The following is a 13,671-nucleotide window of genomic DNA, read 5'->3' as shown; positions in this document are numbered from 1 at the left end:
AAATGCTAAGTGCACAGTGTCTGGAGCCCAGTAGAAGGCTGTTCTGTTTGTGCTCTCTAGGACTTTATTCTGAAGGAAAATGTAATCTCTAAGAAAGGTATTAGCAAAAAGGGATGCTTTATGATGTATTTGCAAAGTGCTTAACAATCGCTTATATGTAGGTGTTTGATATATTACATGGCTAGAACTCTATGGATGAATTTACAGGATATGCAGAGCACTATTTCTGACCAGAAATTCATTTCATGGAAGTTTCTAAAGAAAGTGGACCTTAGTCTTTTGGTATTTGGCTTCCTGAATGTTGCAGTCTTACTCTTAAATAAGATTTTCATTAATGTCATGCGTTCAGAAGCGACAGCAGTTTGGGCAGTGTGGTTGAATGAACAATGTGAAATGTTGTCCTAAATTACACCACCTCTGCCTGTCCATTCCAGAGGATTGATTCAGTAGTTTTTTAAGTAAGGACTCAGCATTGGACAAAAGGCTGGAGATTTATTACCTTAACACTCCTGAGATGCCTTCCGTCCTGCGTGTGGGAGAAAACCTGCTTCTCTTCCTTTGGTCAGACGTTAGACCATAATGTTAGTGAATATCCATGTTTCCTAATATGTTAATATATTCATTTCACAACGATATTAATCACCAATGTGTCATTAGCTTTCATAAAAGACCTTGCTTGATACACTTTTTTATAATACAATAATATTTAAGGTTAAGAGTTTGTCACTGTTATTTTTAGTAAGTCAGGAACAGGTCACGGGCCATAAAAAAAAAATACACAGAAGCCTGTGACCTGTCATTGACTTTTACTAAAAATAATTGTGACAAAATGGGGGATGAGAGCCAAACCTGGCTCCGGGAGGGGAAATAGGGGGAAGGGGTCCAGCACCTGCCACTGCTGTGACTGACGGCTCTGGGCTCCCCCTTGGAGCTGCGGGGCCAGTGGCAGGGAGCTGTGGGGTCCCCTGCTGCCCCGGGTCCCCTCGCTGCCAGTGGTGGCTCAGAGCTCTGCCCTTGGTCGCCCGCAGTGGCTGGGAGCTGCAAAGTTGGTGGCTTGGAGCTCCGGGTCCCTCCACTGCTCACAGCAGCCAAGAGCTGCAGTGGCCCCTTACTGCCTGCAGCGGCTCAGAGCTCCAGGGCCTCCTCTGGCTAACAGCTCCAGCCGTACCACCTTGGGGCTGAAGCGGAAAGTGTCTTGGAGGTCTGTGGAAGCTATGGAATCTGTGACTTAAGTGAACTCCGTGACATAAACTTGCCATTAGTAATGTTGTGTACTATCAGTTGATTATATTACTTATCATTTGAAGTTCGATCCCCTGTTTTTATAGTTCAGAGGCTATTCACTAGGTTGATGGCTTTCTTTACCTTTTATGTAAATATGCCTTCATTGTCTCTGTCTGATGATGAGGCTGGTCAGACAATTACACATTCCTTTATCTAGGGCTGAGTCGGCTTATGTATTGCTTGTCAAACAAATTTTAAAACATAATTCTAGCATGTATCCATAACTCTTTGTGCACACCCATACATTCATCATGCAAGAATATTAGTGATCAGTCAGTTACTAGTTTTCCATTGATCTCTTACATAACTCCTTTTAGATGCAGATGATGACAGCAGAGTGTGAGGTGTAATGAATATGTCAGTGGGCCCTTGGTGTCATACCCCCATGTTTATTTTTCAAGGAGCCTTGACTTTGCTCCTTTTATCATGCCATCCTCTACACACAGAACACATTACTTCATGTGATTAAAAAAGTCACTACATTCTCCATTAAGTCCTTCCATAAGACCCATTTATTGCAATGATGTCTGCAATAAATTAGCCAGTTAATTATGATTAGGTAATTAGGTAGCTGGAGATAGTATATTTGCACTGTGTTGATATTCCTCTTTTCCTCCCTTCATGTGTTGCTTTTCTCCTTAGATTGTAGCTTTTTCAGGTGTGTACTGTGTCTAGCATATTGTGGGTGCTACCAAAATTCAAATACTAAATTTTCTCTGCTTTATGCCTCTCTTCCCCCGATGGTCTGTATTGGTAGGAATATGAAATTAGCTGACCTTTTCCATCTCTAGATTCTATGAGAGCCCAGTGATTGTAATTGCTCTTGTTGGCCAGAAGGTTTCACTCTTTAGCCTGCTTCACTCTTTAGCCCCATTGTACAAACTTCTGGTTCTCAATCTTCTTTTGCAAAGTACTTGTACTCCAGAAATAAGAATGTCTTTTGCTGTTGTCTTGCCTTCTGAGAAAAGAGCATTTAGAAAATTATATATGTTATCTACAATGATCTATATCACCATTTACTCCAAATGCTTTATTTGGGACTCATTGTAGAGAGTATCATGTTTATGTTTTTTGCCTGCATGTTGTACAAGTCCAAGAATGTTTGTCAAAGAAAATACCTGATTTTGATAGTGTTACATTTCTGTCAGCATCATGTGGACAAAGTATGGGTTCATCTGTTGTTCATTCTTTAAGGTCATAGTTTAGATTATAGTACAGGCTAAATTGCAGGGTAGGGAAAAGAGATGGCTGGAGTTAATATAAGGTACAAGAGGATAAGTACCAAGAACTTACCTGTGGGTGTGGGTGGCTGTGGTGGGGGACGAAGGGAGAGAGAAGTGTATAACAGACACTGTCTATAGTATGATAGAATCATAGAAATGTAGATCTGCAAATGACATCAAGCGGTCATCTAGTCCCTCCTCCTGCAGTGAGGCAGGACAGAGTATAGCTAGACCATTCCTGACAGGTGTTTTCTAACCTGTTGCTAAAAACCTCCAATGTGTGTGTGTGTGTGTGGGGGGGGTGTTCCACAGCTTCTCTTGGTAACCTGTTATGGTACTTAACTATACTTATAGTTAAAAGTTTTTCTTAATACCTAACCTAAATTTCCCATGTTACAGATTAAGCCCATTATTACTTGTCCTACCTTCTGTGGACATAGAGAACAATTGATCATTATCTTCTGTATAACAGCCTTTAATATATGTGAAAGCTGTTATTAGATTCCCCCTCCAAGTTGTCTTTTCTCAAGACTAAACATGCCAAGTTTTTTTAACCTTTCCTCATGGGTCAGGTTTTCTAAGCTTTTTATCATTTTTGTTGCTCTCATCTGGACTCTGTCCAATTTGTCCACATCTTCCATAAAGTGTGGCACCTAGAACTAGAGGCAGCCCCACCTGGAGTACTCACCAGTGCTGAGTAGAGCTGAACAGGTCTCTCCTGTGTCTTGCATATGACACCCTTGTTAATACATCCTGAAATGATTTTTCTCAATTGTATCATATTGACTTATATTGACTTTTGGGTTCATTGTTACCTACAGATTCTTTTCAGCAGTACTACCACCTAGCTAGTTATTCTGCATTTGATTTTTTTCCATCCTAAGTGTAGCACTTTGCACTTGTCTTTATTGAATTTCATCTTGTTGACTTCAGGGCAGTTTCTCCAATTTGTCAAGATCCCTTTGAATTCAAATCCTGTGCTCCAAAGGGCCTGCTAGCCCTCCTAGCTTGGTGTCATCCACTAATTGTATAACCATACTGTCTATTCCATTATCCAAGTTTATGAAAATACTGAATAGTACTGGACCCAGGCAGACCCCCCTGTGGGACTAGATGCATCCTTCCAGCTAGACAATATGGGTTTTCAACCAGTAGAGCATCCACTTTATAATTACTTCGTTTAGACTGTTTCCCTAGTTTCCTTATGAGAATGTAATGTATCAAAAACTTTACTAAAATCAAAACGTCAGATTGACAGCTTCCCACTATGCACTAGGGGCCAATAACCCTTTCAAAGAAGGCAATTAGTTTGGTCTGGCATGATTTTTTTCTTGACAAATCCATGTTGGCTATTCTTATTACACTGTTATCCTCTAGGTGCTTACAAATTGTTTAATAATTTACTCTTAGACTTTAAGGCCAGAAGGGACCATCATGATCATCTAGTCTGACCACTTACACATTGCAGACCACAGAAACTCACCCACCCACTCCTGTAATAGACCTATCACCTCTGGCTGAGTTACTGAACTCCTCAAATCATGATTTAAAGACTTCAAGTTACAGAGAATCCACCATTTACTCTAGTCTAAACCTGCAAGTGACCTGTGCCCCATGCTGCAGAGGAAGGCAGAAAATCCCCAGGGTCTCTGCCAGTGTGACCTGGGGGAAAATTCCTTCCCGATCCCAAATATGGCAGTCAGTTGGATCCTGAGCATTTCAGCAAGACCCACCAGCCAGACACATGGAAAGAATTTTCTGTAGTAGCTCAGAGCCCTCTCCGTCTAGTGTCCCATCACCAGGTAATATTTGCTACTAGCAGTCATAGATCGGCTACTTACATTGTAGGAATCTCATCATTCCATCCCCTCTGTAAACTTATCAAGCTTAGTCTAGAAGCCAGTTAGGTTTTTTGTCTCCACTACTCCCCTTGGAAGGCTGTTCCAGAGCTTCACTCTTCTGATGGTTAGAAACCTTCATCTAATTTCAAGTCTAATTTGTTGATGGATAGTTTATATCCATTTGTTCTTGTGTCAACGTTGGTACTTAACTTTAACTCCTCTCCCTCTCTGGTATTTATTCCTCTGATGTATTTATAGAGAGCAATCCTGTCTCCCTTCAGTCTTCATTTGATTAGGCTAAATAAGCCCAGCTCTCTTTTGAGGTAGGTTTTGCATTCCTCTGATCATCCTAGTAGCCCTTCTCTGCACCTGTTCCAGTTTGAATTCATCTTTCTTAAACATGGGAGACCAGAATTACACACAGCAGTCCAGATGAGGTCTCATCAGTGCCTTGTATAATGGTACTAACGCTTCTCTATCTCTACTGGAAATACCTTGCCTGGTGCATCCTAGGATTGCATTAGCCTTTTTCATGGCTACATCACATAGTACCCTGTGATCAACCAATACACCTAGGTCTTTCGCCTCTGTGGCTTCCAACTGATAAGACCCCAGCTAATAGCAAAAATTCTTGCTGTTACTCCCTAAGTGCATGAACTTGCACTTTGCACTATTAAATTTCTACCCATTTCTATTGCTCCATTTTTCAGGGTTGTCCAGGTCTTCTTGTATGATCTCTCAGTATCTTTCCAGGTATCGAAGTTAGGCTGATTGGCCTATAATTCTCTGGATCCTCTTTGTTCCCCTTTTAAAAGATAGGTACTTTGCCCGTCTCCAGTCCTCTGGGCCCTCACCTGTCCTCCATGAATTCTGGAAGATAATCACTGATGGTTCCAAGATTGCTTCAGCTAGTTCCTTAAATACTTTAGGGTGAATTTCATCAGGCCCTGCTGAATTGAATACACCTAACTTATCTGAATCGTCTTTAATCTGTTCTTATTCGCGCTTGTGTTCCTTCCCCCTTCTTGTTAATATTAATTGTGTTAAGCATCTAGTCACAACTAACATTTTTAATGAAGATTGACGCAAAATAGACTTTAAACACCTCAGCTTTCTTGGCGTTGTCTGTTATTAGCTCTCTTTACTCTCTTTTTATGTAGTGACCTGCATTTACCTTTATTTTTCTCTTGCGCCTAATGTATTTATAGAACCTTATTTTTATAGAGCTACTTATTGCCTTTTATGTCCTTTGCCAGGTGTAACTCATTTTGTGCCTTAGCCTTTCTGAGTTTGTCTCTATATGCTTGCACTGTCCTTCTGTATTCATCCTTAACAATTTGTCCATATTTCAGCTTTTTGTAGGATTCCTTTTTGATTTTCAGGTCATTAAAGAGCTCCTTATGTAGCCATATTGCCCTCTTGCTGTTCTTCCTATTAGTTTGCAATTTTGCCTTTAATATTGTCTCTTTGCGAAACTGTCAGCTCTCCAGAACTCCTCCTTTTTCCCTTGTATTTTTTTCCCATGGGATCTTACCTAGCAAGTCCATTATCCTTATTCTGCTCCTCTCACTCTTTCCTTTCCTTAGAATCATGAAGTCTATCATTTCTTTATCACTTTGACCCAAGTTGCCCTCTTCCTTCAGATTCACATCCAATTCTTCCATGTTAGTCAAAAGCAAGTCTAAAATGGCTACCCCCCTGGTTAGTTCCTCTACCTTCTGAATCAAATTGTCCCCAACACATTCCAAGAACTAATTGGACATTTTGTATTTTGTTATATTACTTTTCCAACAGATATTTGGGTAGTTGAAGTCTGCCATTACTACCAGGTCATGTGTTTTGGATATTTCTGTTGTTTGTTCTAGAAATGCTGCTGCCTCCTTCTCCTGACTTGGTGGTCTACCGTGATGTTGTCCCTGTTTTTGATCCTTTTATCTTCACCCAGAGGCTTTCAGCTGGTCTGCCTCTCAGCTCCTTCTGGACTCAGAACAAGTGTATACATTCTTGATATACAATGCAACCCCTCCTCCCTTTTTTCCCCGCCTGTCCTTCCTGAACAATATAATACCCCTCAATATCAATATTCTAGTCATGAAATTTATCCAACCAAATTGGTGATGTCAATTAAGTCATAATTTTGCTTGTGTAGTAAGAATTCCAATTCTTCCTGTTTATTTCCTATACTCCTGGCATTTTGTATAGACATGTAAAATGTTGAGAAGATTCTCCCACTGTTTTCCTTCTTGTTGATTCTATGAACCTATTGTAATTTTCCATTCCCATCCCCAACTTCGAGCCCTCCATCAAGGTCACGTTTTTTATACTTACTGTGTGGGATTTTGTCATTTGCCCTCTTTAAACCTGGTTTAAAGCCCTCCTGGCTAGGTTGGCAAGTTGGTGTTTGATGATATTTTTCCCTTTCTTCATCTGGTTGTTGCCATCTCTTCCCTCCAGTCCTCCTTCCTGGAGGAGCATCCCATGGTCAAGGAAGCCAAAGCTTCAGAACTCATTAGCTTCCTTGTTATTTTTTTTAAGTTTTGTGGAGAAATATAAAATACTCTGAAACTACTTCTAAATAATTTTTGGAAGGGTTAATTTAAAAACCAAAATCTTGGCTATATCTAAATGAGGGCTATTGGCTGTTTTGGTGTTTGGGGTTTTTTTTTGTTTTTTGTTTTGTTTTTTTGGTGTGTGCAATAGCCTGTCATTGGAAGTCTACTATTACCATCATATAATGAAAGATCCCATCATAACATACATGTGTAGTGTAATAGAGTCAATGCTGCGAGAGGAACCTTAAGTCTGAATTTAGTGGGTATAAAGTTTCTATGTTGTTATAATACCATGGCTTTTTGCGTTATATATTTTGCTGGTTCTGATAATTAATTTATAACAGAGATAAAACAGCCATTAATAATGTTGGTAATATCTTTAATATAATAAGAGGCCACAGAAATATTATGAAAACTGGGAGTAAATATTTTCACTGGGAGTAAATATTTTCCCAAAATTACATCTAGGAAAGAGTATATAGAATTCTAAGCCCAGATTTTTCAACACTGCAGCCAATGATAGTTGCTACAGACTGATAGCATACTTTATTTTTTAATTGTTTATGCTAATTATGCTAATTATTACCCAAGTGCTTTGGTAGGTTGTCTTGTTAATGTTTTTCATTTTTCAAGAAAAACATTGTTTAAAACAAGAAAATATCCATTTAAAACTATTTTACTTATCAGGTCACAGGATTTCTGCTGTGATATATGTGGCTCAGCAATGAAGATAAGCCTGTTACCATTAACATCAGAAAGTGCTTCAAGCCAGGCTGATGAAGAGGCCAAGGAACTTGCCAGACAAATTAGCTTCAAGGTAGACTGACTGTTCGTAATTTTTCTAGGTTTGATCGCTTAATTTGAGGAAACTGCAAATGTTGTGTTGCTATGAGGAAACAAAAACATTGAGAAAACGGTTACATTGTAACACAGCAGCACTGCATTGTATTGCTGTGCAGGAGACTTGGTTTCAGGGTAAGCTGTGGAAAACCAGACACTTTCCAAAGATGGTGCAGTTGGTTTCTGGGAAGACTCAAACTGATGTGTTGTCCGACACAAGCACCGACTGTGGTTCAGTGACAGTGGTAGCAAAGGTGATAGGAAAGGTTGCCTAACTGTGTTGATGAAATTTTCCAAGCTTAATTTAGTGTTTGCCCAAACATAAATACTTTTGAGAAGTTTAGAGAAACAGTTCTGATGATTTTTTTGTATATGAAGAGAGTAAAACATATACTTTTTTCATTATGCACAAAAAAAATTGCAAACTTTTTCCCCCCACAAGCTGCACAGCTGAAGAGATTGAATGTAGAAAATTGGAATCTAGTATGGATAGGGTTCTTACCAGAAAGTGCCTTTTGGGTGGTACAGTGAAATCAGGTATTTGTTTAGCCAAGTATGATACTTAGAAATTAGCATGTCTTGCATGTACCATATGCTTTTCACTAAACTTAAGAAAGTGAACCACTGAGGAAGACTCTGCTGTACATGGAGTCAGGGCTTTCTTAACTGTAGTGAAATTTCAGTGTTGCATCTTATGCAAAAGACTACCCATTGACTTCAGCATGGTCAGAATTTCACCCTATATCTCCAGTAGCACAGTTCCCCCTAGCACTGTGCTACGATATTGGTTTGGTCTAGAATCAAAGTGAATATTGCCACCTGCTAAACAACCAATACCAATTTTTGTAGCACTTATGTGTTCCTTAGCAGTCACCTTTCCAAATATGGACATGGCCTGATTCTGTTCATAATCATATTTTTCATATGAAGATCTCAAAATACTTTACAAAGGTGGGCTAAGGAGGAGAAATACAGGCACAGAGAGTTAAAAGGTGACTTGCAAAAGGCTAAAAATTGGACTGTGCCCTTTTTGGTTCTTTATGATGTATAAATCCTGAAAAGTGTGTGGGATTTTTTGTTCTTGTTTTTAAATACTACTAGTTTTTAACAATAGAAATATTAGGAATGTCAAGTCTGCTCTTTTTTGATTTAGCAGATTCTCTGGTGATTTCGGCTCACAATCCAGATTTTTCAGATCTCTTAATTGAAAGGTTATGGGAGTACAATCTTTTCACAAAACTATTTTAAAAATGTTTTTCTCAGGACGTTGAGTTGAACAGGAATCTAACAAGCAAGCAAACAAATTCACCACATAGCCTAAATAAAAATCTCTTCCCCATTCAATGAAGTTTCACATTTTTAAAGATGATATCTATCTATCTACCTACCTATCAGACTTATATGGCACCTTTCATCAGGGTATTTGTGTCTCACACTCTTTATGTACTTATTTATCCACACACCAAAGGGAAGTACTGTTATCCTCATTTTACAGATGGTGAATTGATGCATAGAGATACTAAGTGACTTGCTCAAAGTCACATAGGAAGTTTAGGGTAGAGAACGGAATTGAACCCAGGTCTCCCAAGTTCCAGGGTAGCAGCCTAACCACTGGACTATCCTTCCTCTCTACCTCATCATAAACCTACTACAGAACTAGTGGTCTATACACTTCTAGGAAAAAAATGGATTAGCAAGATCAGAATTTCTAATGTATAGCACAAGCCTCCCCAAACCCTTTCAAATTGCATTCACACATCAGAAGCAAAAAAGGGCACAATCCGAGTTTTTTTCTCCATGCATATTGCCTTTAAGTGACTTACCCAAAGCCAGGAAACAAGACTGGCAAAGCCAGGCATACCTTCTGACTTCCAGTTTTCTGACTTGATTGGCTCACAGCCCCAGGTCAGATGGCAGGAGATGGTTCTATTTTCTTATTAACATTTGTCTGATACAGACTATTATTTTGGTACACATACACAAATTGTGGGAATTACCATTGAGGGGTGTAAAGAACCATTGGGATTTCTAAGAATGGATGTATTCCATGTTAGCATTTGGAATAAGTAAGAACTGTTGCTATACGCTCCTCAGGAAAAGCCTCAGTCTTCTGCAAAGTCCTATGTCCAAGCTATGTTCCTATGTAGTGCACTGTATGACATGCTATTGTTGTCTTGACCTACATTTGAACAAGTAGTATATTTGATATAAGTGAGTTACAAAAAGCCAGTCTATCTAAACATGAAGTGAATGGAATATATTGATCAGACAATCAGTGAATTGATCTAAAGTTTCATTCCAATTTTAAAAATAATAGGAAAAATTTCTAGATCACATGAAATGTAAGGTGTTCAGGACCTTGTAGTATCAGACAGAACAGCAAGGCATGACCAACGCGTGGGAATAAGAGCATAGAAGAGAAAAGGGTTACATTAAAATGTCAGGAGATAAGCTCTTGTTCTTTACACAACTTATTGGTTCCTAATCCCTTGCTTGTATTTTTTAATACTACTACTTATGTATGTATTTAATAAGATTGGAGAAAGCAAATTCAGTCGCTTGAGATTCAGACACAGGGCATGGGAAGTGTAGCATTGCACCCCTCTACCAAAGTACTTTATCTACACTGCATTCTGTGAATAAAATTGGTTCAGACCAGTTGTTTTTACTCATAGTTATGTGCCATTGGTAAACTGTTCAGCTCAGGAGAATGATGCTACTTTTTCTCCTCTGCAGTGACCCCATTACAAGTCCTCATGGATGTGTCACGTTCTCTTGAATCTTCGAAGTGAGAACACTGTTAAACATGTAGCACTTCTCAATGTGAGACATTTTATAGATGCTAAGAAACAGTTAATATTTTGACTTTCTCTTATCCCTTTTGCACTGAAAATTAAGGGCCTAACCCTGTAATGTGCGAATGCCTCTTGTTCCCATTAGTATCAATTAGGTTGTAAAGCATTTAACACTTCACAAGATATTGGATTCTAATAGCATAGAAAATAAACAGTTTAATATTCTTGAGATGTTCAGAAGTAATATTTCTTATATCTTTATGAAATGAGATATTGTTTGGGGTTCCTCTAAGCTAGGATAACATCTCTGAAGAATTTCCATTCCAGATATGAGCCCCCTAAAGGCATGTTTTGTGCTTTTATAGTTTAAATAGCCAGCTGATGGCTGTTTGTCCCATCATGGTTGGTTGTGAGGCAGAAGAGACGCAAGGTGTAGAGTGTTGACTTCTGCTTTGGTCCAGTTCAGCTTTTTCAAGAAAAAGATGTGGCAGTTGAAAGCATGAAGGCCTAATGTTCAAGGAAAGCCTTTATATATGTAATACATTAGAAAAAATACTCTAAAACAATCAGTGCTTTCATAAGGATTCCCCAAAATGCTGTCAAAGTCAGTGAGACCATGTAAGAAATATAACTTTTAAAAAATGTTTGGCATTTATTTGAGGTAATTTTTTTTCTCCAAATTCGTTCCTTATCTTATACCCCTTTTGGATGTTAACGTCCACCATTATATACAAGCAAGTGAAACTAAAAATCAGAAATGCGTCTGCAGGTTTTTTATTTGTTTTTGTGCATCAGTAGACTTACTCCTTGTGAAAATTGTTCAGAATTGCAACACCGCAACAAATTCCAGAAACACTGTATATAGCTTAAACACAATTTGCATGTCTATTGATAAGGATTCGTAAATCTCATATGCTGTAAATGTTGAAACAGATGCTCCATAATAGATCAAATAAACTACATTAGGGTATATTATAACTAATTTGATCTCTCATCTGAAATGTACAAATGTATTCTCTTTAGGCTGAAATCAATTCATCCAGAAAGTCTATCACTGAATCCCCAAACACATCGGAATTGAACCACTCTGCCACCTTACCTGAGCTGCGACAGGATGGTATAAGTAGAGCATTCCAGAATCCAACCACCAGTGCAATGGTATGATATGTGTTTGATAAATCTTATTAGATGTGAGTGCATTTGCAAATGGAGGCCAGGATCTGAAAACCAAGCAATGTATAGACATGTCCAGAGAATTATTTAGCTGATATGAGACTTTCTTTAAGATTGTGGAATACTTAGTTGTGTAAGACTACATAATAAGATATACAGATAGGTAAATTTCCTTTTATTTATATGATGATAAGGAAAAAAACGTTTTCGTTACACGTTTAGTAAACACCTGAAATCAATACTTTGACCGAAGAGCAGTTAACAAAATAAACTATGTATACCAACGTAGAAATTATGTGAAGAGGACGCGCCACTGTTTAAAAAAAATAATAATTTTTTTTGGCCCTGAGTCACCAATGACTAATGGGACTAATTATACTATAGGGCCAGGGGTTGCTTTATTTTCTTTCCAGCCACTATTCTTTCTCCTTCTTTTGCTTTATTTCCAAACTCACTGGCCCTGTCTAGGCTAGGATTTCAGATGTAATGTTAGCGCTTATCAGGATAACCTAGCCTTTAGTTTGATTCTTTTAGCACATTAAAGACAACTGTGTCTTATCGAAAGTAGACTCTTAAAAGGTGTTAGTTAGCATGTGTTATGTAATCTTAAATTCTAGCCTAGACAAGGCCATGGAGTGGGCTGTCTGTAAGAGCTGTATTAATTTACTGACCTTACACTGAATGCCAGATCTGTGTACTCTAAACTGACTGTTATCCTCTGCATCTAAGTCATTTCTAAGCCAAGTCTCAAGGTGGATACTTCAGCCTTGTCTTTTCTGCTTCCCTTGGTATGGCTTGTCACTTCCTCCTTGATATTCTGTCTTTTCTGAGCTTCTGTGGCACCGTCCTTTCATAGGTCTTCTACCTCTTTAGCTGCTCTTTTAGTGTTGCTCTTGGCAGTTTCCCCTTCATTCCCTCTCTGTTGGATTCCTCTGGGCTCTGTTCTTAGGCTCCCTCTTCTTTTCCCTGTGCACCCTATCCTAGGGCAACTTCATCCAGTTACATGGGTTTAATTATCAACTCTATACTTACGATTGTTGAGTAGACCTCTTTAGTTTAGATCTCTGCTCTGCACTTCAGTCTTGCACCTCTTTTTGTCTCAGTGATGTCTCTTAGATTATAAGATTTTTGAGGCAGGGACCGTGTCTTCTTACTTGTGTATAGAGAAACCGTGATTGGGGCTTCACTCATCTAGATGACTTGACATAATCTCAGAATCAACATAGCCAAAACAGAGCTCTTAACCTTTTCTCCCCAAGAACCTCCACTAATTCCATTCTCTGTATTGGTTGATAACAGCACCATCACCCCTGTACCTGAGGCCCATCACATGGAGATCATCTTTGACTTTGCCCTTTCCTTTGCTTTCCTCCTCCAGGCCATAATAAAATCATGGCACTTCCATAACATTTACCAGAAACCCACCCTTCGCTGACCATCTCAACAGCCAAATTCCTCAGCTGCATCCTAATAAACAAACCTCAAATACTACAATCTCTTCCTAAATCTTTAAGATATTAAACACGCTTGCTCTTCAATGCACTCTCACATGCTGCCAGCCCATCCAAAACGTTGCACCTAATGTTTAGTCTAGAATTTACCTGTCACTTCAACCACTACCTGGAAGGCCCTGAATGCAATGGAACCAGTGGGAGGGAGGCAGGCTGCAGGAAGTCTATACACAGTCTGCACCTCCTGGGCATCACCATACCTTTTGTGTGGACTCCCATCATATAGTTGATTTTGCACTGGTGAATGCTGATCTGATGAATCCAGAACTATACAGATCCACGATACACTGAGATATGTATGCAGCTGCTGGAGAGGTTACGGCATTCTTTGGGCTGCTATCTATTAAGAAAGATTCTGCTTCCCAACACACAGAATGTTTACTCAGGCTGGATATTGAAGAGGATTTAGCCCTTAGTTACTTATGCATTTAATTTAAAAATGCCAAAGGATG

At 39.0% G+C, this 13,671-nt stretch overlaps 1 protein-coding gene across 2 annotated transcripts in view; it reads left to right on the top strand.

Moving 5' to 3' along the window:
- UBE2J1 (ubiquitin conjugating enzyme E2 J1) overlaps positions 1-13,671 on the top strand; it is a 66,984-nt gene that overhangs the window by 26,800 nt on the left and 26,513 nt on the right. For both annotated transcript variants that reach the window (XR_013345595.1, XM_077812814.1), the window contains exons 6-7: positions 7,588-7,717; positions 11,559-11,693. Coding sequence is in view for 1 of the 2 variants with exons in the window: in XM_077812814.1 (XP_077668940.1) it covers positions 7,588-7,717; positions 11,559-11,693 (265 nt within the window). In the remaining variant the exon portion in view is untranslated. The remainder of the gene's footprint in view (positions 1-7,587; positions 7,718-11,558; positions 11,694-13,671) is intronic.

Source organism: Eretmochelys imbricata, chromosome 3 (genome assembly GCF_965152235.1).
Source record: "Eretmochelys imbricata isolate rEreImb1 chromosome 3, rEreImb1.hap1, whole genome shotgun sequence".
In the NCBI taxonomy this organism is placed as follows: Eukaryota; Metazoa; Chordata; order Testudines; family Cheloniidae; genus Eretmochelys; species Eretmochelys imbricata.
The sequence above is the reverse complement of the archived record's forward strand: the minus strand, read 5'-3'. Positions and strand labels throughout refer to the sequence as shown.